Source organism: Diadema setosum, chromosome 6 (assembly GCF_964275005.1).
Source record: "Diadema setosum chromosome 6, eeDiaSeto1, whole genome shotgun sequence".
NCBI lineage: Eukaryota > Metazoa > Echinodermata > Echinoidea > Diadematoida > Diadematidae > Diadema > Diadema setosum.
The window spans coordinates 33,847,133-33,872,374 of NC_092690.1; the positions used below are offsets into that span (position 1 = coordinate 33,847,133).

The 25,242-nt window shown below is 36.2% G+C and overlaps 1 protein-coding gene across 1 annotated transcript in view; it reads right to left on the reverse strand.

Annotated features, from left to right (window-relative positions):
* Nucleotides 1-25,242, reverse strand: part of LOC140230101 (uncharacterized) — a 43,526-nt gene that overhangs the window by 15,931 nt on the left and 2,353 nt on the right. The window contains exons 2-10 of the mRNA XM_072310305.1: nt 19,530-19,620; nt 18,706-18,793; nt 17,752-17,848; nt 16,703-16,811; nt 14,246-14,317; nt 7,905-7,973; nt 6,930-7,116; nt 5,518-5,611; nt 4,636-4,734 (exon numbers count right to left, since the gene is read on the reverse strand). Of these exons, the coding sequence (XP_072166406.1) occupies nt 4,636-4,734; nt 5,518-5,611; nt 6,930-7,116; nt 7,905-7,973; nt 14,246-14,317; nt 16,703-16,811; nt 17,752-17,848; nt 18,706-18,793; nt 19,530-19,620 (906 nt within the window). The remainder of the gene's footprint in view (nt 1-4,635; nt 4,735-5,517; nt 5,612-6,929; nt 7,117-7,904; nt 7,974-14,245; nt 14,318-16,702; nt 16,812-17,751; nt 17,849-18,705; nt 18,794-19,529; nt 19,621-25,242) is intronic.

A 25,242-nucleotide genomic window follows, 5' to 3' on the forward strand; every position in this document is an offset into this window, starting at 1 on the left:
GCATATCAGGACAATACCATTACACAAGTGAGTATTTATTAGAGATTACCCTTATATTGGAGTCAGTCAGGTATAAATCATAGTGTGTGGATATCAATAGGGGCAGAAAGTGACTGCACTTGGTGAGTATACATTGTAGGTCTACACAGTGTGTATTTACAGGTTTATGTGCACATATCACGTACAAATACAATGGAGGCTACACCCTGTGCAAGAGCTAGTCTGCTTTCTTTATAGTATGCTATTGTATGTTGTTCTTTGTACATGTTTTTGTATTTTGTTACATTTCAACATGTCAATGGGCTGAGTGTTCTTCTGTGCACAAAGGCAATACTGTGGACAGAGTTGCTGTCATTTCGTTCTTCTTGTAAAGATACAGTAATAAGCCAGTTCGGGGTTCCAGTTTGAGCATGAGCAGAAAAAGGTCATTTGTACCGAGAGACAGGTTGGTTTTTAATTTCACTGAGATAAGCAACCCTCTTACTGTAATGCTATGATTATTCATGGAATCCTTATAAATAGTGCCTGCCAGTACATCAACCTGACAGCAAGCCTGGTATTTGGCAATGTTAACAGAAAAAGTTTGTTAATGTATTCAAAACAGCACAATGAAATAGATGCTTCCCAAAGTGTTGATTGACAAACCATTCAGGTCACTTCATCTACACAGGTTAATTCTTCAAATTCATGAAAATTCTTCCGTCGATGGAGGGCAATCTGTCAATCAGGTTAATTCTTTGTTAGAATACGAGTTCTATAAATTGCTATGTTGGGCAAGCTGCTGCATTATGTCGCTTCGAATTTAGTGAAGTGCCTAACCAACTGAGAAAAATGAAAGGTCATTTGTACCCATGTGCACATGAGCTATCTCCGAACTGGCTTATTAGATTGGGACCTTCAGATACAGAGTTTATCTGTGCTTGCAAGATTCATATCCAAAGCCAGCTTGGATTTGTGACACTGCATCACAATAGGTCACATCAAAGGTAACAAAAGATCACAGGGGTTGTTTCCCCCAGGGAGCCAGATAATGGTATTTTGAGAGCCAACTGTGGTATGTTGAACTTTGCTTTTGGGTGTTCTCATGCAGAGTTATTGTAAAGTTGTTGTGGAGTTGTTTTTTTCTGCCTGATTTCAAAGTTTAGTGGCATAAAATGATTGTGTGAAGCTTTGTGCACGATTCTGTTACGCTCTTTAAAACAACAACAACAACAACAACAAAAACAACCTAGTGTAGAATTCGATCACAGAAAATGGCATGTAATCCGTCATGCCATAGGGTAATCTACACTCAGCAAATAAGAAAGTAAATGCTTTTTCAAGTTTCTATTTCTCATAGAATATTAGGCTAAAAGCTAATGTATACAGTATTACATACCATATTAAAGGTAATTTAATTGGCTATCAACTTGGTAGGTCAACAAAAAAGGGAAATTTTACGCATGAGTGAACACCTTTATTTTCTCCTCTAAGGCACAAAAGTAAAAATTGCAAAACTGAACAAGTCATTCATGCGTATGTGCTCTCCCATAGAACAATAAGAACAAACAACAAATTTCACACAAAAAGAAACATGAATTAAGTTGAAAAACTAAACCTTTGATCTCTATATCTTTAAAGGTAGGGGATACCTTTTACAGACCTCCCAAAATGCAGCAAAACATTAAATATGAACCTCAGGGGACTTGTTTAGGCCACTGCTGAGAAATTTGGAAGTCAACAGTTATCTACAATTTGAATAATGCACAAAACTCAACTGCTCAGTAGTTCTGTGTGTCAGCCACACTTAAGCCTTTTTGTTGCAGTCTTCTGTAATTTTTTATCTATAAACACAAATCTAAAAGTACAAGAGCTGATGTAATAACATATAGAGTGTGTGGCAAGAATATAGAAATGTTTGTAGGTTTTGATGAACTTTCTTCACAAAATATACATGATGGACACACGCATGCAGTGCATGGGTCTGCAAAGGTAGCCTAGTAATGTACTGGAATTTACGGTGAGCCCCGAAAAAAATTCAATTCAAAATCTAACGGTCAATAAAAATGTACTAAATGTTACCTTCCACTTTCAATACTTTATGGGAGTTTCTAAAATGATACTCTCTTCAACGTACTGTATTTATACAATAAATCTTTTCATTTAAGGCATGCAAATGGGATTCCCTACCTTTAAAGCCCATATGATCAATGAAGGCTAAAAATAATGAAGGAAAATAAAGAATCTTATGTCAAATCTAAATTCAAATGGTATAAAAGAATAATAAACAAAAATGGTAGAAATTTGAGGGTTTTTTTTTCAAATTACAAAATTGTAAACAATGTTTGGTTCTTGAATTTGTCTCATGAATTCTTAAATCACTCTAGATTAAAAAAAAATAAAATAAAGAAATTCTGCTCATTTAATCATCTGTTTGCTTATTATTCCCTATGTCATTTGAAGTTTGAATTGACAGAAAATTCTGATTTTGCTCTTTAGTTTCCCACTTTGTTTTTCTTAGAGGTTATAAAGAGATAATGAGAAAGAATACTTGTTTTTGTTATTCATTCATGTCTCTCATTGTATTAAACTGGTTTTTGTTGTCTGTGTTATCGTGAAGGGCATTTGCAAATGAAAGAGAACATGTCAATTTTTGCAATTTTTAATCTTGTGTCTTGGAGGACAAAAACAAATGTGCTCACTCAAGCGTAAAATTTTCTTTTTAATCAACCTAGGAGCGTAATAGCCAATTGAATTTCCTTTAATATGGTACTATATAATACATTGATTTTCATCAACACCTATGAAAAATATGACCTCAAAAAAGTGTTTACTTTCTTTTTTTTGCTGAGTGTATAAGTAAAATTCCACACATCACAGTGCTAGATATGTTTTAGCTAGACAGTTTCAAATCAAATGTTTGTTTTAAACACAAAACAGCTGGTTGCTTTTAACCTGAAAATGATGTAAACATAAACTGTGATTTTTCTGCAACACCTATAAATTTTGTTTCATGATGTTTTCCTTTGGAATTATGAACAACTATTTGCATTTCCTGCATGTATGATTGCAGATTAACTTCACGTTTTCACAAGATATATCGAGAAAAATTCACTATTTTCAATTCATTTGTGTCTAAAGATAATGGGGACTGGGATATATAGATACTGTTTTCAAACTGTATTTTCCTTGTGTTCTTTGCCGTTGATATTTTGTGAATTGCATACATCAAATAACTCTTTCAGGCTATGAAATAATGAAATATATAAGATTTAAAACAAAATGGTTCATGAGGAAAAATGTTATCAAAAGCAAACTTAATAGAACTGAGAATTAACATCTTCTTACATTTAATTTTGAACAGGGATTTCTAGACAGTACATGTAGTGGACATCTAAATATAAATATGTACTATTAGAAAAAAAAATAATCTGAAAAAAATTGCATATTTGCATCATTATGAATATGTGTAGAAATAAAAGTAAATAGAGTAATATAATTACCAATGTGACTACAATTCACAAAGAAAACAAATAAACTACAACTGTATGTGTATACCAAATTTGGTTGCAATCGGAAAAAAAAAAAAATAAACAGCTGGGTAATAAGTGGTAGGGGCCTTTTAGCCCTCCCCCCCCTCCAGTTTTTCAAGCCTCCAACATACATTTGCCCCTTTCCCTAGTCTTGTTGTTGTTGTTGTTGTTGTTTGTTTTTTCCATTATTATTATGGACACTTACAAATGTACATCTAAGCTCGTTTTCTTTAGCAGTACTAATTTAAATGCTTGATATCAAATCACATTTTTTTTTCCAACTTGCATGTGTGCTTGAGAGTGGGGGAGGGGGCTAGAAATTTTCTAGTTTGGGAAGTTATGCACAAAATTAAAATCTTCTCTATCAGAATTTCATTTTCACTCAAAAAGTCTTCTACTTGCTACGACTCGTAAGGCTTAAATACAAACCATTCACAGTGAAAGGTCTAGGAGTGGCAAAATTTTCCCAAAGGGACTATTGTATGTGGATTTTGCAATGCAGGGGATCACATGTTTGCATCATGTGAAACTTTGAACGTAAGCCAAAATGAATTTCCCGATTGCAGATTCATTGCATGGTAAGGTCACAGGATTATCTATAGGCAATTTTGAGCAAGAATACTGGTAGCAATATTGTAACAAAGAACCAAAATAAATCAACAAAAACAAATAAAACCCCAGTGAAATATATCCATGGCATACTTTAAAGGGACTGTACAATACTGGTTGAGGTAGGGATTCATGTTTTGAACATTCCTAAGTGAGATAATGAGAAGCCTCCTATGAAAATATGAAAGAGCATATAATTTCAAGAAGGATTCAACATTTATTTGATGAAAATTGGTTTTCAAATGACTGAGATATCCAAAAAAAAGTGCTAATAATAAAAGGCGACATGTCACAACTTTATTAGGATCTCTTTGTTTCACCTTGTTTTTGGATATCTCAGCCATTTCAAAACCGATTTTCATCGAATAAACTTTTGATACCCCTAAGAACTGCATGCTCTTTGACATCTCATAGAGTGGTTTCTGAATATCTTGCAAAATGTTAAAAGCTACATAGCTAAATACACCTTGATCAGAAATGTACACACCCTTTAATGGTGATGGAGGAAACTTACTGTATGTCAGACACTCCACGGCGTGTTTGCACTTCAGGGTTGTGATGCAGCCATGGGGGTTGTACTTCCACATCAGTATGTAGCGTCGGCTGCTGCTGGCTGTTAGTGGGTATTACAGCAATTGCGGCAAGTCATTTCCATCATCATTTCACCGTCATCATCATTATTATCAGATTAATATCAAGACTATCAAGAGTAGCATCATCACCACCACTGCATGGTTACTACTGTCACTCAAATCATAACCATCACCATCATCTAAACATCATCAGTAGTGAGTACCATTGTCATTTTTCTATTTCATTACTAATCAGTATATTCACCAGCAGCAGCAGCATCGTCAGCATCATCATTGCTATGTCAATTACTATTATCACCTACACCATCAGCATCATTGTCACCAACATCACAATCACAAGCATTTAAAGCCATCCTCTCCTATTCTGAGGGGGTTGTACAGCTTGGTTCACTCTCTACCTTATGATAATGTCTCGAATGCATTTGCCTGTACAAGCATCAGAAGACAGGTGTTAGAGTACTTGCACTATTTAAAAAAAAAAAAAAAAAAGTCTGATGTGCATTAAGCTCAAGTTTTCAATGTACATGTATTTGAACTGAAAAAAAAAAAAAATGTCTGTAAAGTGCATTTTGGGCAGAGTAAAAAAAGAAAGTCTGAAATCAGATTAAGCTCTGATCTCATATCCCTCTGTGATTGTATCATTATTTTATATGATTCACTGAAAGTTAGTTGCAAGGATCCTGTGATTACCATTTATGATGGAAAATGCAGGGAAATAGACACACAAAACAGCATGAGGAATTCAACATGGGACTATACAGATGGGCAAATTGCTATTTAACAATAGAGTGTTTCACACTGACCTATGACCTGGTTGAGTTCTGGGATGTACTTCATATGTTGTAGGTGATACTTCTCATTCTCCTCATCTTGAAATGTGCCGATGAAATCTGACACCTGAAGAGCAATCAATAAGACCACATTTACAGTGCGAGGCTTGGCCGCGGCTCGGTCGTGGCTAAGCCCACCTTCATTTCAGTGTAAACGTGCAAAAGGCCAAATGCGAGGCCAAAATTGGCCTTGCATTGGCCATGCTCTCGAGGTGGTCTCGGCCGTGGCCAAGCCGCGGCCAAGCCCGGCCTTTTCTCAGTGTAAACACAAACTGGACCAAATGCGCAGCCAATCTTAGTCTGGCTTCCAAACCCTCTGCCTGTATTATTTCGCTATTCAGGATATTAACCCCCTTCAACGTCAAAAACTAGTATAGTTTAAGGTGGTTTTTGTCCTGCAAAGGATTTTTTCCTTCAGCAAAGGCCTTTGCCTGAACGGCGACTTCGTTGCCACGGAATTCAGTTGGCAAAGGTTTTGAAAACCAGACAATACCAAATTGCGTTTGTTTACAAGCAGAGCGCCACTATGACAAAATATTGAAAGGTTTGAATCAAAAGCGCGGCCAAGCCCGGCAGTGTTAATGGACAACATTGCAAGGCTCGGCCCCACAATTGAAGCTGGGCTCGGTCGTGGCTCGGTTCAGCCCCGCACTGGAAACAGGGTCTAAGATCACAATCTGACTATTGAAATGTGTTGATATAATTTGAATACCAGTGGGAAAATCAATAAGATCACAGTCAGACTCTAGAAATAAACGCTGTATTTGGACACAATTTGATAACCATCAGAAAATCAATATGTTCACAGCCTGACTTAAATGAAAAGTGGTAATACAATCTACTAGAAGTGCAAAAATCAATAAGATCACTGTCAGACTTGAACCTCAATAAAAGACATTTGGTTTCTTTTAACATGTGCACACCATATCAGTCTCTCCTATTTAAACAACTCATCATTCACATGGTTTCTTTCTTCTCCCTTTCTTCTTCTTCTTCTTCCTCTTCTTCTTCTTCTTCTTCTTCTTCTTATCTTTTGTCTGCATCCTCCTCAGTGAGATGACTACAGCTGCTATTCACATACATCTCAAAAAGTAACATGATATCACATTGTTTCACGATAGTATGCAAAATAACACTGTAACCTGTAACTCACTACAGTATCAGGTTCCAGTGTTATTTCATATATATCTGAATGGTAACAAGATACAAAATAACAAGCGCTGGAATCTTTTATTAATCCACTAAAAAGACTAGTCAGCTGTGTATGCTCGAGTATATTCGGGCACATTTCTATCACAGGAAATGTATGTTACAGCAAAATCAGCTTACTAGTCCAGACAGATTAACGTAATGACTATGTTTTTAGGTGGTACATAGTGGCTTACATTTTCCCCAGACTTGGGGTCGTAGAGCGCTGCTACAGGCGATGTTCCGCACGACACCCAGAGCGTCTTGTTCTTGGGCACGTAGCAGAGGTCGGTGATGGTGGATAGGAATCCGTCCAGTCGGTGTGTAAGTTTGCCGTCCTGGGACCAGATCTTGACCACTTTGTCAAAGGATCCGGTCACTAGCCTTTTGGGTGTGTGTGTCAGACGGACAATAAGATGCGCAAATATGAAGCAGTTTGTCAGCTTTGGTGGGGTTATTAGAGGGGGCAGCATTTCATGCACTTTCATAGAGGCAGCCGCATTTGTACACTATACAATGTAATACATGTACAGTACTTGTAACACATAAAAGGTTAGAAGAAAAGGAGGGTTCAGTGCTTATTGAATTGAATTGAATTGAATTGAATTGAATTGAATTGAATTGAATTGAATTATTACCCAAATTCACACTTTTCTTCTTTTTTTTTTTAGATCAATAGCAGAATTATTATAGTTTCTTTTAAAATCATTTCTGGTATGAGGGAAAAAAAAGTTTCTAAACCTCTCATCCATTTTCAACATATATACAATGTACGTAGTCATGTGAGTGAAAAGGCCTTCTTGTCAGCTGAATACAGTGTATTTTGAATGTGATGAAATCTTATTCGTAATAATGAGTTTGAAATGCACTATCCAGTATTTTTTTTCACAAACTTTCTCTTCTGTACAGGTAAGATACTGTGTACTCTTTAATTATAGATTAAGTTATATAGAAATTGTAGGTTTGTTGGGGGGAATGGGGGGGGGGGTAGAAGGGTGGCTTCAAAACCTTTTACTTGCCCAATTCGGGCAAGCATTTGTTCTCATTGTTCAAAAACATTTGCCAGAATTTCATTTTCACTTGCCCCAAGCAATCGGCAAGTGCTTATGTTGCACCCTGTACCCTTGACTTCAAGAAGGGTATAAATACACAACAGACATAGAAATACTCACCAAGTGTTGTTTTCTGAATCCCTGATGAGGACGAGACATGATATACCAGCATCATGAGCTTTGGGGTTGCTGAGGGATTTTAGGAGAGAAATTTTAAAGCATACATTCATGAGCTGACCACTTCTGTTCTTGATGTGTTAAAAGTATCTTTACCTTGTTGTGCTTTTACATAAATATTGTCGGTAGGGCCACAAGATCTTGTATGTCAAATGTTCAGGAGAGCAAAAAACAAACAAACAAACAAACAAGAACATGGTGGCCAAAGCACTATACCGAATGGGATAGCCTTTCCTTTGAAGTGCTGTAGTGGCTTCATTTAGGGGGTATTATAGAAGACAGTTAGGATTTGGACAGGACATCACTACACTGATTATCTGACCATTTATCTAAAAAAAGTCTGTGTCATCAAAATTTGAGATTATAAGCTCTTGTCACCCAAGTGACTTCTTCTGGTGGAGGGAAGGGGGGGGGGGGGGTTGCCGGTGGGGGGAGGGGTGCTGGTGGGAGGAGGAAGAGGAAGGGAACATAATCATCAGCTTTTTAGTTGTACATTGGATGCTAGATACAGAGAAGACAATTTCTGTATTAAATGTATTGCCGTGAATCTGGTTGATTCATCAATCAAAATAGCCCGACAGTGTATTTCCCAGGTCTTCCCAATGTTGAAATAGAGGGTCTATAAAAACAGGTAGAAACATTAAAAAACCTCACAGGGGCATACATGTACAAATAAACCCTTTGGACATTATCTCCGAATTTTGAAAGCTATCTAACACTGTCTGTAGCTTGGAGAAAATTGTGCTAGATGTTTGACAGGAAGTTAAGTGTTGAGTGCAGCTAGTATAGTTTGTGGGGAAAATGGAAGCATGGCTGGAACACATGTTCAAAGCTCCACAGAGATCGATAAAGCAAACTTGTACTGTCGGTGTGGTCTTAATTGCAATAGCAGTAATAAATTACTAAAATTAAATCAATGGATATTTACAGTCACACCTTGGTGGAAAATGGCTATCTGTAGACTTTGATACAAAACTAGACACTTTGTAGTACCGTACTTAACAATGATTGCACTCACTGTCACAACTTTCGGACTATTACAAGTTTTATTATGATTATTGTTAGTACAGTATCATGGTCATGATCAATTATCATTATTATTATTATTATTATTATTATTATCATCATCATCATCATTGTTGTTGTTGTTATCATTACTACATGTACTATTACCATACTACAACATTGTACTACTAATATCTACAAGTACTGATTACAGTCGTCATTAATACTGTTACTGATCATTATCATCATCAACATATCATAAATTACTACAAGTTAAACTAGTATTTTGACTATCATTTTTGCATAATCATTCTTATTATTATCATTAATATTGCTATCATCAATTTTATTCTATGATCTAGATTGTTAAGTCTCTGTGTCAAACTGGTTTATTTTGAAGTTAAAGTCAAATTACATGTAGTGTTAGATGTAGCTAGAGCAGGACACTACTACATGTACTAGGAAAACTAAACTGTACAATGTTCCATTTTACAAACTGTTGTATCATACTTCCAGCATAGAACTGTATGCTCTCATCTCAAGAAAAATGAGAGGGTTTTTAACAGCAAGGCCCTCTGAAAGAATTGTGTTATCACTGTTAAAGTACAGATTTGATGTTACACTGGGTAGGTACATGTATGACATGCTCATATCACCATCGAGTCAAGTTAATGGAGTGTCCAAAATCATCTCCTCCAGCATGACTTTCATGTCACAAAGTACCAAATTATGTAATATTATTCCCATACTGCATTGTCAAAGGATGTATGCGGCACATTTTTTGAAGTACGTACATTGTACATCTTTAACCAAACAAAATTGCCTAGTACAATGTATACACCAGAACATAGAGGTCTACAAGCAAACAGAGTGGACACCATTTAAAAGCAGGTCATTGTTGCTTATTTCACAAATTATGAAAGGTACACCAGATCCAAACTGATTTCTTAATTTTACATGAAGTAAAATCGGACAACTATTCTAAGATATAACTCTTTTGTGGAGTTGTCTTTATTGCAACTTGACTGACGAATTGCTCTCCATCAATGCAAATTATGTTGAAGAAGGGCAATACACTGTAAGTAAATCTGTGACAATAAAAATTATCAACCATTTCATTTTTTAATGAAAAACTAGCAGCAAAGAAGGCATGATGTAGATTGGAGGGGGTGGAGGCAAGAAGGCATTTTTAAACAGACGAAAAAAAAAACAAGCAAAGAAAGTATGCCATGCATATTTACACTGAGTAAAATCAATACAGACAACAGTAAGGTCTCCTCCATACTACAAGTAGAAGGCAGTTTCCCTGTGTTTGCGACCCACATGATGTGCAATGTACATGTATGCTTGGCAAGTGCTATGAAGTCAACTGATTGAACTGTGCATGCAGATGACACTAATTGCTACAATATCAATGGAGAGCACATCTTAGTAGCCAACAGAATGGATACCGTCATCCATGGCTAGTGACCACATTGTCATGCCAGCAATTGCAGCAGGCCCTGGTACAGTGCACTCCCATTATGACACACAAGGATCAAATTGCGGTTTCATGTAAAAATTCATGCCGCAACATTATGATATCACTCTTTGTTTTGTTTTGTTTTTTATATTGTTTATTTCTTCGGTTATTACTTACAAAATCTTGCTTATAAAAAACAAAATGTTGCTATACCCAATGAAAGAAAAAGCTGCCTGTTGCAAGGACTTTGTTTCTACGGGAGTCCACTGTACGAACGTCGCTCAAACTGCAGAATCAGCGTTGAGTCAAAATGACTCTGCAGTGTTCTGAAATCTATCACCTGTTGATTCATTTTGCAATAGCACAACTTATCTTGCTCATTCATCATTCTCAGAAATGCAAGAATAAAAATGCAATCTCGCCATCTGTTCCTGCCTAAACACTCAAAATATAAGGTTTCTGTCCAAGCAATACACAGATTGGTGGAGTATAATAATGCTTTGAAAAAAAAAAAAATCAACACACATTGTAAAATAACACATACATCCAGGCAGTCAATACTTCATAATTTGGAATGTATGCTATGGAGAATTTTGCATATTATCAGAAATGTATGCATTACATTTTGTAATTAATATCAGTACTGATCACAATTAGTAACTAGCAAAGTTTAGAAACTAAGTCTACTTAGCTGCAGATCAGATTTGAATATTTAAAATTCACGGACACTGTTATTGTCTGAGCTGATTAGAATTTATTGGTTAGCATATAATTTATTTTCAAATCAACTCAGATTACAGTCACAGTTCACACACTCTAGCGTCAAAAAAAAGAAAGATCAGCACAAAAAAAAGAGAAATTATCTAGTCTAAAGCTTGAAAATACAAAGCGGAACTTAAAAAGGTTTTGTTAATTTAAGAAACAGAAAAGCAGCTACTCAAGTTCTACAAGCTATCTACCAGTATCAAAATCTAACAAATTACAATTTATCAAACTACAGGTGTAAGGTACACTGTACAAAGCAACATGTACATTATATATTTCAGAATTACAACAGGACATGTTTAGCAAACAATGCAAAATAATTAGTATCATCTAGAATCTACAACTGTAGCAATTTGCAGAGTTACAAAGGTGCCAAGCTGATGGCATTTGTTAAATTTGCTGATTAGATCTTGGATGCCCAACTGACGGTACAAACTTACGTCATTCTGTTAAGATGAAGAACGTCCAAGTTTGAAGCATGACAATTTCAGTTAGATAAATCAGCATAAATATCTCAAACATTTCATGATAGAGTGATTACAAATCTAGAACAATTTCTATCAATTTGTGTACAATGCAGTATATACACTGGTCACTCTAAAGAACAAAAAAAAAAAAAAAAAGGAAAAGAAACCTTTCAGATTCCTGGCATTGTTCAATATTTTCCACCATAAGATAACTATTAAACCAGTGACATTCCAGGCCAAGGAAACCAGTTGTTGTTTACATGTACAAACAATTAAAATATAATATCTATAAACTTTTCTAAAATTTTCTTGTTTTGTTCTATTAAAAATCACAAGTCCCTAAAACTCCATTCTATGCTGCATCCCAACAAATGTCCTTCCTACAGGTTTGTACTCCCATTGCTGCAAAAGGCACCATTTCCAGCATGTAACTATGCTGTACCTCCTATTTAAAGGAATTCACACCCCATTCCATAGGTATTGTATAAGAAGACAGTCTACATCCAACCTACATGTATACATGTGTGTAAGCTGTTTGCCTACTCTGGTTATTGTATAAAAAGGCATCATGTATGAAAACTGATATTCCGTCACTCATTTTGAAAAACCACTTTCAAGACCGTTAATTGTGTTGGTTGCTAATAAAATCACTGAGGACCATGCATGGTGTTCACTGATCATTGTCTTAATACTATTATTCAGTAACACACATTTTCAGGAAGGAATCCTTCTTTTTAACTTTATTCTAGAATCAGTTTTGTCATTTGCTTTCAGGTTATTATTTTTTTTTTTTTTCATTACAGCCACAATGTGGATTTTAAAAAGCATTAACATGAATGTGCTCTATTGCAAGGTTGTGTATCTATTCCATGGAAGCAGCAACAAACTGATCGTTAAAATTCAAAAGGAAACATTTTATTTACATCAAGCTTCTCGATGCACAGTGTGTTCATTTCTCAATATTTGTACTATGAAGAGATATCACAATTTGGAAAGTATTATAATCAGAAAAATGAAAGGACCAAAAGGTGGACACAACATGCAGCAAAATATGCATGGGGTACATGCCCTTTATCCCATAGACAGATAGTTTGTACCAGCATTTTGTGAGACAATGAATTTGAGAGAGTTTGAATGAACAATCGAGGTATCAAGTTACAAGACCGTATACATGATCTTTTTATCTGCTCATAAACTATTTGATGTTTTCTTTTTGTTTTCTTTTGTGTTTCTTTTATTCAAGGCTTGCAAACATGAGGCAATCAGTTTGAACACAGTTCTATTGTGTGAGGTGTGCATGTACGTTAGGAAGGGTCTTGCCTTTACAGGAAGATTGTGTGGTCGATGTAATTTGGCAAGATGAGGATATGGATATTATATGGGATTGACATCAGCATGTGAATTTACTATGCATCAGAATTAGGGAAAGTCCCCTTGGACTTCCGGTCAGTGGAATATTTCCTTCCTTTTACTCCGAGAGCACTGTGGTGTCAGATGACTACAAAGAGGACTGTCTATTCATGTTCTGTGAGTCATGCATGAAAACTTTTCTGCTCCCTGTTACTTCCGCTACTGATGATTTACGGGCATGTGAATTGGGTGTGGTGGCTTGCGTGCATACGGGCTATATTTGATACTTTTGTTGTCAATCGGCACATATCAGTTGTGCTCAGGTATCGTAAACTGTGCTACAGTTTTATAAGAATAATTTCTCCTCTGTAAAAACTGCAGAGAATGAAAACTGAACTGAAATTACGAAAGTGAGGCAAGAGTTACCGAGGCATTTTAACTGTTTTCAAAACTTAAAAGAAGAATAACAAACAGGCGAACAAATCTCCTTTTTCCTAGGCATTGCTAACAATCTCACATACCAGTGCTTGGATGAAAATATCAAATAATATCAGATTGCCAGGTCCCTGAGTGACTTTTGAAATATGTACTTAATAAACTTTGCTTTCCACATTAATTCATGATGTATGTACTTGTTAAATGTAATGGAAATGTATTCATAACGTTATATTTGAAGGGCTTTATTTGCTATGTCCTAAGGGATGTTGGTTTCTGTGGTGTGAGAAGAGAAGCACCCAGCAGGTTGAAATGTCTAGAGCTGTGCCATGCAGGTTTTTTTTTTTTTTTTTTTTTTTTTTAGTCATCTTTCATTCCAACATCTCAGTGATGTATTTCGAACAAATTGTTGCTTCTGTTGAGTATTTACGACTTTACTTTCCTTCTTATCCTTCTATTCTAGTCATAGAAAACTCTTCTCTATCCTAAAGCTAAATATGAGCTGTACATTGTAAGACAAAACTGTTCAGTCAGAAAACTTGCAAAAGCAATCAATGATAATTTATGATATATTTTACTGCAAAACTGAAATTTAAAGCTGTCTCAACATATTATCAAACGAGTGTACCATCAGCTAAACATGTGAATGATACATGGTGTGAACAGTCTCCTTCCCGAACTTTATATTCTATCAGCATTAGGCTTTCTCTCATTTGACTTACATAGGTACATTGTACCATTGTCAATATCAAAGGTAAAGCCACAATTTGGATTTATGAACTAAGAAAATTGGAGCTCACCAAAAGACTGGCGTCAGACCTCTGTTACCAGGATATGAGGAGGAGTCATAAATGATGAGTTTTTGGTCAAACCTGAAAAGAAGAACAAGAGTAGATAGTATACTACAGTGTAGGTAATACACACCAAACTGACAGATAAAAAAAAAAACACATTTTTTCTAATGCAATGCAAGGAAGGATACCACCATACACACTGTTACATGTCTGTATGACACACAATATATAAAATGATAATCATCCAATGATGATGTTTGTTGTGTGAAGTCTCGTCTCGAGTTGATCATATTGTTTGAGGTTGTCTCCCTATTCATCTTTACCCTTCCCAGGTTGCCCATCAATGATCCAGGGACCATCTGTGGCCCTACCTCTTCGGCCCTACCTCTTCCTTTTGTTTGTTCACCCTTTGCTTTATAGTCCCTCTTCTCACCTTATACCTGTTTGGCTACCTGCCTTCGACACCTAGATAAATCTACCCTTTTGCTTTCTTCCTTCTGTGTCCGTAGCCCCTCCAAGACAGTGCAAGTTGTGTGTACATGTAGTTCATAATGTGTCTCCCTGTGTACCCTGTATGTTTGTAATTTTGCCTCTGACAAAGATTCTGCTAAATCAAAAGCTCATGCCAATTTCGACTCCATTAAAAGTCTATTGGCCAACCACTATTGGACAAGCAGTTTGCAGCTGCTCTTTTTCCTTTTGGTTTTAATCTTTAAACTTTTCAGTGGAAAATCCAAGATTCACTCTACAATGTATTTCAATAACGTGACAATGCCAGTCACGCAATATACGAATTGTTTTCGGACTGTGTTGGTCTAGCTGGTATCACTCACTTTTGATACATGAATCTATCTTTATTTCTCACTATATGATTTCAAGTAAAACTTTCACTGTTCTGTTCACAAGCCTTCACTTCTCTGTAACAGTCTACTTTATTACACAATCCATAAGTCATGTTCTTTGAAGTATTCATAATGTACATGTAAACGGTACATGTACAGTGTATCTTGTAGTTCAGTTTACATTCCCACTTTGTAGCATTATGGGGAATTCCAGGCAAGCAGACAAAGCCAAAAAACAGATAACCGGAAGACAACAGGATATCACATGCTACACTCACAGGCCTATAAATTGTAATGACATCACGAGTTTGCGTCTGCTACAGATATGGTTACCACAGCAGTTGTTCTGGTCTCTTGCACTGCTTTTAGGTGGTTACACACTCTGATTGAGTCAAAGACACAATTTGATTTCACTAGTCTACAAAGCTCCCCGATCCCACCCCACCCCCCCCCCCCAAAAAAAAAAAAAAAATGATAAAAAATCAAGAAAAACAAAAAAGAAAACAAAAAAAAGACAGACACACTAGCTTCAGTGTGTAATAAAGCCAAAGGAAACCAAACCCCAAATTTATTTGTGGATTGAATAAATTTATGCAGCAATATTAGTCTCAAGCAAACTGGACAATTAATTCGCAAATTTTGTATTTCAACAGTTTTGGTGCTGTCATCGTTTCCAGGTTGATGGTACAATGGCGGTGTACTTTTCTTGAAAAATTAAATTTTGTGGAATTCTTTACATATATTTTCTAAGTGTACCTGTTTGTCCATATTGATGCCGTAAGCTGTAGTGTTCTTATCCAATGAGGGCAGCATTGCAACAGCAAGGAGTCAATTTGCCTTTGCATCAATTGCTCAATTTTCCTCAAACTTTCACTGATTTATTCTACTAAATATTGCTATTTTCGCTCAATCCACACTTATTTGTGGGTTTGGATTCAAGTGTATCACATGGGATATCAGAAACTGCTTGGCACACATTGATTTTGGATATTTTGAATAGCGATGAATGTAAAATCCGTTCTTTAGATTCATTACCATTATCATTATAACAGCGAAGCAGTATAGAAAACAGTAGTATTAGCTTTTGTGGTTAATAGTAGTTGCATTAGCACTACTTTCATCAGTTGTGGCAGTACTATAGTGACATGTAAAATTATAGTTGAACTACTTCTAGTTCTATGACCAAGTGTTTAATTTGTAAAATTCTGTATCCTAATTGATATCTCTGTGCTGTACAATAGCTCTTTCACAAACACAAGAATCATATCAATGTTCCATATTATCATTATCAATGTAATTTTAAATAGTGCTGGTACAATCAGTAAGTCCTAGAAGGAATGATACAGATGGCAGTTTCACATTAAAAAAAAGTCTCTTCATATTCAAGCTGACCTTGTCAGTTAAAATGAAATTACATCAACAGAATAGCAAAAGGTTAAATAAAATCAGACAAACAATAAAGAAAGTCACACATTTTTTTGAAGTTATTGTTCCAAGATGATAATCACAGAAAAATGACAGAAAATCTAGATGGAGGCAATGGGCAATAGCTTGATATGCCTTGTGAGGGAAGCAATAGTTTGATATGCCGTGTGAGGGAGGCAATTACTACACCACTCACCCCGCAGAGTATACCCTGGATTCCAGACACACTATACACTTGATGATGTCGGAGTGCTCTCGTGAGTTGTAGGAATATTTCAGGTTGATCAGGTGACCACTTTCACGATCTGGCGAGAAGAAAAAGGTACAGTATTCAGTTATCTCAACACCAACACAGCATTGACTGCAGGCAGTGTGCTACCTCCTGTCTGTGCAAAACTACAATAAAACAAAATACAATAGAAAAGCCCAGGGAACAAACAGGGACTCAAACAATGATGACACGGAAAACAGGAAAAGAATTAACAGAGTATTTCAGAGCTGATTTGTCCCTAGAGCTAGATGCTAGTGTGTGAATGGAGTAATGACAGCTTGACAAAAGAAAATTGAAGAGGATGTGGATAGAATTGCAATGGTACCTGAATGGCATTTACTGCATTTTTATTTTTTTTATTTATTTTCCTATTTTTTTCACAAAAGAAAACAAAAAATACATATCTATCGTAGTGGAAAGTGGGGGAAGGCTTTTGAGTACTGGTAATATTCCAAGTACCAGTGTTGCCTCTTTGTGCAGTCATTGTTGTTGTAGATTAAAGCCAACCAGTTCTGTTTTCAAGCAATGTGGCATGTCTATACATCTCTGTATGTAGGGTAGTAACAGCCATGAAGAGATCCTTTCTAAACTGCTATAATACTACGGACATATCTTATAAAATCAAATGCATTTGGTGAAGATTATTTAACATCAAAGCGCTACTTGTGACAGCAAATTCTTCATGTTTTACTTGATGCCTTCGACCAAAATCAATCACTACCCAGGCTGCTACTAGTATATACCTAATTCTTTCACTATATATTTCAGTGTACACTTGACTGCACATCTTCCCTGTCTTAGCCACAAATAGTCACTGTAACACCTTAAGATATATCTACAGCGCCAATGCTGATGTTATTATCAACAATTATCATCATTTTCATTACTTCTACAACTATCATTTTTTTTCTTTTTCTCATCAGTTTCATCCTGATATCGCTGAAACCTTCAGGGAACAGCATCATTGAACTCACTCTCGTCTAGGCTGAAGACTCGGATGCAGGCATTGAAACCACAGACCAGCTGGTGGCGACGGAGGTTAAGGGCCATAGAGTAGACAGGAGAACCAAACTACACAAACAAGGTATCAAAAAAAAAAAAAAAACATCAACAACAAACAGTTAACCCTCATTGTGCATGGTTGGTTCATCAATGAGCACAGATGTATGTAAACTCACTGCCGATGAAAAAAAGAATCAGGTTATCTAACCTGCTTAAATCCCTATGGTGTCATCATTGCCTTACAGTTGGACTGAGCCACACTGTTGAAACACAAAAGTAGGTTGCTATGATCATATATTTCCAACTGCATGCATGTCACTTCAGTTACTTGAGAGCAATGAATTACATTGTACAAAAATGTCAAGTACGGTTGGACTTCTAAAAATGTTGATGAAAATGCATGTCTGGTCTCAAATTGTCTCGAATACTAGACATCATATCTTGATCCTCGGATCTAAAGCTGCCAGTCATTTAGAAAAGAATGAACAACTGGACAGAAATCCCTAGTACCTTTTGACAGTATTGCTGAGCATTCATTCAATGTCAGCTTCCCTCAGACACAACTGGAAGGCTGTTTTACAATCTAACAATTTTAAATTTTGACGACAATGACCATGGCAGCCACAGTATTCACTGATAGATTGGTCAGAAATCACTGAAGACTTGGGAAATCATTTAGTGCTTTTTGAAAGACCATATAAAAGTCGATTTTTTTTTTCAAGTTTTTTTCTTACTCATTGGTCTCAGAAAACAATCTCATCCCTGTGCCACATGTGGTTTAACTTCCTTGTACTGCTTCTATCTACAAGTAAGAAAGGTATAATAATTACTATCCATGACAATGCCATGCATTTTTAAATAGATTCAAAATCATTCTAATTTTTAATGGGTTGAGAGCACAAAAGCTTTATCCCGTGGGGACTTACCGAGATGCGATCATGCACTGCTGCCGCTGTAGACCATGCTATGATAGTCCCGTCGTTCGATGAGGAAAACATCACCTTTGCTTCATGCCTGGATGTTGATACAGTAATGGAGCAGTGACTCAGTATTTGAACTAGCTTATATTTCTTTACTTTTTACTCCCATTTCATAGGATATAAGATTTTGATCTTTCCATTAGACTCAGTGTATCTAATGTACAGTTGTACCATAATATTTTCACAAGCCTTATTAAATAAGGGCCTTCAGCAAAAGACAATGCAAGTAGATAGACCCTACTGGACATCAAAGGGGATACCAGTCCTGCTCTAGCCTTGACAAAATTGAGCATTGATTACAGCTCTATTGATTGCAATTGCTGGCACCTACACTGTAACTAGCAGGGTAACAAGAGGTAAAGTGTATTCAGCACTACACCCTACAGCCAAAATTCTCCAAGATGGTTTTAAACCATATATCCATGATTTAAATTCAGTCCATACACTAAAAATCAATGCAAAGTTGGCACACCTTTCCGAACACACATGTTCATTATCAAATTAACTGGGATGTCTGCTGTTGTACAGGACATGCCACACAAATATATCATGCAAAATATGCGCAATCAAAGAACAAAATTCGGAATAACTAAGTACCTACATTAAGTGTACTATTCTTAGTGCAAAAGGTACAAGATGATAACCCTCCAGGTAAATTAAATTACTGCTGTTTTAAGTATAACATTAGATCTCTTCATTCATAGATCTATCCTTTATTAAATTTTCTTAACTTTTGATTTTGTAAACCTGTTGTTGAGAAATCAGCTTACCAGTAAAGAAAGGCTGTCACCCATCCCTGGTGTTCATGGTTAGACACAGACAGCTTGTAACCTTCCACCTCCCACATCTTGATGAAGCCATCTGGATTGGATAGAAGAAACAATGAAAGATGTTCTTGAGCTATCCAAACACAAATTGAAGCACATTTCTTTCTAGGTGTCTGAATCTGCACTCAAATGTCACAATATGGGTTGGATCTGATGCAGATAACATTCGCTCTGGTACGCATTCTGGCAAGACTTCCCTTAGCTCCCCTCACCTACAGTGTACACATTCGTAGAGTCATATTTCCCCCATCAGTTGCAAATGTGAGTCGGGTAAATTATCAGGGATGTGCCTTCAGTCATTTACTATGATTATGAGTGTTAGGGTGGTTTATTATTATAGAGTTAGGGTTGGGTTAGGGTTATAAAATTGCTAGGTAACGTTGAATCTGTTGATATCAGTCTCCATGTCTTACAGTAGGGCCTACTGTACGTAACAGAACAAGACACACATTTCCTTAATCAGTATCGGGTGAGGAACGCAACGTAAACATCCTTTAGTTTTGATCAGGGCACTTGATCAGGCCATTGAGGTAGATTCTACTTTACTCATCCTTAGTCTTAGTTAGACCTTTACTCGCCTTAGAAATTCAAACCTGACAGGTAGGCCTACTTTACAGCTACTAATTACTATCGCTATTAATCATTTATGGTTAAAAAGTACTGACACTGTGTTAGCCCTAGCATCTAAACTAGGGTCTAAGCTGAAGAGTATAGGATCTAAATTTTAATTTGTTGTTTCTGTCGTGTCGTACACTAGATTCTAGAGTTCTGGGGTTTCTATTCTACTATTTAGTACTAGGCCCCTACAGTAGGCTCAGTACTGTAAAAGTGGATATTTTCGCTCGACTAATTTTTCGCGCTTGGCCAGATGAGAAGAGTTTCGCTTGTTTTTAATTCCGCGGAATCAAGACATCGCGCACAGGAACATATGGCAAGCAAAAATATTCGCGTGCTTTTATTTTCGCGCTAGTTTCTGGTTGCGCGAAATGCCCGAAAATTTCAGCACCGCGAAAATTTCAACTTTTACAGTACTATTTTAGTACTAACGTTAGCGTACTCGGGAACTAGGACCTACTCACTAGACGTCTAGAAGTCTAAAACTAACAATAACATTACAAAAGTATAGTCTAGATCCCGACAAGATCTAACATTTAGGTGCTATTTAACAGTGGTTAGAGACGTAGCCAACTATTAAAGTTAGCGAATAGTCAATAGAGCTGCTAAAATTTCTAGCGTTTGCACATTAATTTCTCCTTAATTAATTTCTCCTAGATTAAATAAATCTGCGGCATTTCTCCTGAATTCCTCAAGTCGTGTGCTGCACAAGTAGCACCAATATTGCAAGTCATATTTACGCAAATTCTTCGGATTGGCACGCTACCTCGAGATTGGAGACAAGGTAACATACATGCTTTGTACAAGAAGGGAAGAAGATCCGACCCAGCCAACTACAGGCCGATATCCCTCACATCTGTATCACCCCTAAACGTAATATCAACGCTAAATGTAATATCGAACCTAAATGTTATACACCTTAACCCTAAATGTACCCTAAATGTAATACATTTTACCGCTAAATGTAATAATTGAGTCAACCCTAAATGTAATAACCGGAGACAACCCTAAATGTAATACATGTCAATCCTAAATGTATTTATCGACCCTAAATGTAATACTTTTTAACCCTAAATGTACAACCTGTAATATCAATCCTAAATGTAATACATCTTAACCCTAAATGTAATACAACTTAACCCTTAATGTAATAGAACTTAACCCTAAATGTAATAACAACCCTAAATGTAATATTGGCCCTAAATATAATATATCTTGTAACGCTATTTGCAATGTAATATCGACCCTAAATGTAATAGATCTTAAGGCTAAATGTAATAACAACCCTAAATGTAATACATTTTAATGCTAAATGTAATAACAATCCTAAATGTAATTCATGTCAACCCTATTAAATGTAATACATTTCAACACTTAAAGGTAGGGAATCCCATTTGCATGCCTTAAATGAAGAGTAGAATTTGAAACACTGTACAGTGGTATGTTGAAGAGAGTATCATTTTAGAAACTCCCATAAAGTATTGATAGTGAAGGTAACATTTAGTACATTTTTATTGACCGTTAGATTTTGAATTGAATTTTTTTCGGGGCTCACCGTAAATTCCAGTACATTACTAGGCTACCTTTGCAGACCCATGCACTGCATGTGTGTCCATTATGTATATTTTGTGAAGAAAGTTCATCAAAAGTTACAAACATTTCTATACATTTTTGCCACACAATCTATATCGTCGTGCGCATGGCAGATTGTCGTTAGCGCGCTTCCGTGCGCATGGCAGATTGTTGTTAGCGCACTTCCGTGCGCATGACAGAATATTGTTAACCCTATGCGCACTCCCACACCCTAACGACAATCTGCCATGCGCACTCCCACACTGTAACGACAATCTGCCAGGCGCAGGGAAGCGCGCTAACGACAATCTGCCATGCGCACGACGATATGTTTACATCAGCTCTTACACTTTTAGATTTGTGTTTATAAATAAAAAAATACAGAAGACTGCAACAAAAAGGCTTAAGTGTGGCTGACACACAGAACTACTGAGTAGTTGAGTTTTGTGCATTATTAAAATTGTAGATAACTGTTGACTTCCAAATTTCTAAGCAGTGGCCTAAACAAGTCCCCTGAGGTTCATATTTAATGTTTTGCTGCATTTTGGGAGTTCTGTAAAAGGTATCCCCTACCTGTAATGTAATTACGACCTTAAATTTAATACACCTCATTATAGAGAGTGTAACCAACACAGAATATGGGGCTAAAGGTCAGGGGGTATTCATAGGGGATATGATGCAACTTTCTCTCGCACTCTTGAAAGAACGGTAATAGTTGCTTAGATTTGTTTTTGTTTTTTACCCAGGTAAAAATCACACAGTCTTATTAAATCCATTGTTTGCTGCAAAGTTAATTTGGTCCATGTGACATAGTTCTTTATTACCTTTATCATACTATCACATAAACATTTTGTATTCCAAGCTTTATTCAGTGTTCATTATTACTTAGAGTTTTGTTGAAAAAGAAAAAAAATGGGCAAAAGTTAAGTCAGTTTGCCTTACTCATAGATTCATATATCATAGGAAAGTCAATGATACAAATGGTGACTGAAAGATGATAGAAAAGACATCTTTTTCCTTTTGCTTTACGGGCAATTTTGAATTTATTTTGTGTACCCTCCCCACGACCAATTGTCCCAGTTTCGTGTCACTAAGTATAGTAGTGATTACCAGGAGTAGTGAACAATGTCATGAGGCTAATATTTCAGACAGCAATTTGCTGCCATGTTGATTGTGTGACAGATATTTCATCATTGAAATATTATATAGATAATGATGGTTCATTAAAAAATTTGTGAAATCTTTCTTAATCTTTCTAATTTCTAATTTTCTCAATCTACTTGCTCTTTCATCCCATTTCATCAGTAGGTATGTGTTTGTTTTTTTCTTGCAATATTATTCATATTTAGAACTTCCTTGCAAAGAATTTCTGCCCATTTTTTTTTCTTTTTCATCAAAACTGTAAACAATCGTGAACACTGAATGAAGATTGGAATACAAAATGTTAAATGTGATTGTATGATAAAGGTATAGATTTAAAAAAACTATGTCAAATGGACCTAATTAACTTTGCAGCAAACAAAGGAATTAATAAGACTGTGTGATTTTTACCTGCGTAAACAACAAAAACAAATCTAAGCAACTACTGCTGCTCTTGCAAGAGTGCTATAAAAAGTTGTATCATATCCCCTTCGTACACCCCCTGACCTTTTGCCCGATATTCTGCATTGGTTACACTCTCTATAATGAGAAATTTAGGGTTGTAATTACATTTTGAAGCATAAAAATGTATTACATTTGTAGGGTTGACATGAATTACATTTAGGATTGTTAATACATTTAGCGTTAAAATGCATTACATTTACGGTTGTTAAATTACATTTAGCGTTAAGAGATAACATTAAGGGTCGATTTTACATTTAGGGTTAAAATGTATTACATTTAGGGTTGTGATTACATTTAGGGTTAAGGTGTATTACATGTACATTTAGGGTCGATATCACATAACTTTAGGGTTAAAGATGTATTACATTTAGGGTCGATATTACATTTAGGGTTAAAAAAGTAAATACTACATTTAGGGTCAATATTACATTTAGGGTTGACATGTATTACATTTAGGGTTGTTATTACAATGTATATTTAGGGTTGTTTCCGGTTATTCCATTTAGGGTTAAAATGTATTACATTTAGGGTTGACTCGATTATTACATTTAGCATTAAAATATGTTACATTTAGGGTTGTTATTACATTTAGGGTTAAGGTGTATCACATTTAGGGTCGATATTACATTTAGCGTTGATATTACATTTAGCGTTGATGGTACATTTAGGGGTGATACAACATCCATCTGCTGCAAAGTCTTGGAACATCTCGCCACATTATGAGCCATCTGGAGGATAACAACATCCTCAGTAACACACAACATGGATTCAGATCCAGACGGTCGTGTGAGTCCCAACTGATCACAACAATTCATCATATTTTCATCTCTGTCGAAACCACTAAGGAAGTTGACGCTGTTGTGTTAGACTTCGCAAAAGTGTTTGATACTACAAATTGTATACCACATCAGAGGCTTCTTCATCGCCTGAAGTATCTTGGAATCTAGGGCTCACTACTTTCATGGATTTCACACTTTCTCACAAAAAGGGAACAAACAGTCGTAGTCCAAGAATCATCCTCTATGCTCTAGACCTGTTCATGTTTCTTCAGGAGTGCCCCAAGGCATGGTTCTGGGCCCATTGCTTTTCTTAACATACTGTATATATATCAATAATCTCCCTGATCAAGTTTCATCCAGTGTCTGCTTATTTGCCCATGACTTGTGTAATTTACTGTCCCATTAAGACACATAAAGATTGTGTCATACTTCAACAAGATTTACGTACGTGTACCTTAGACTAAGACCACATTGGAGATTTGGGGAAAAAGATGGCAAATGAAATACAAGCCGGACAAATGCAACGTTATGCGCTTCACAAGGAAGTCTCGACCCATTCATCACATGTACTTTGTACACTTTATCCGGTCATCAGTTAGAGTCAGTGTCCAGTCATAAATACCTAGTAGGAGTTGTAATATCAGACAACTTAAAATGAAATAGACATATTGATACAACCACAGCTAGAGCAAGCAGCATGATTGGCTTCCTCCGTCGTAATCTACATAATGCACCGAGAAATGTTAAACTCCAAGCATATAAGAGCCTAGTGCGTCCCCACTTGGAAAGGAGTGGGACCTAGTTTCACTCAACGTATTAACATCTCAAAGATTCAAGCAGTACAAAATAAAGCAGCCAGATTCATCTGTAAGACTGTAACCTTAATGATTTTAAAGGACAAGTTCACCTTCATAAACATACATGTAAGGATTGAGAGAATGTAGCAATATTAGTAGAACACATCATTGAAAGTTTGAGGAAAATCAGACAATCCGTTCAAAAGTTATGAATTTTTGAAGTTTTTGTGCAGTACCCGCTGGATGAGAAGACTACTGCAGTGTATGAATAACTTAGATGTCACATGC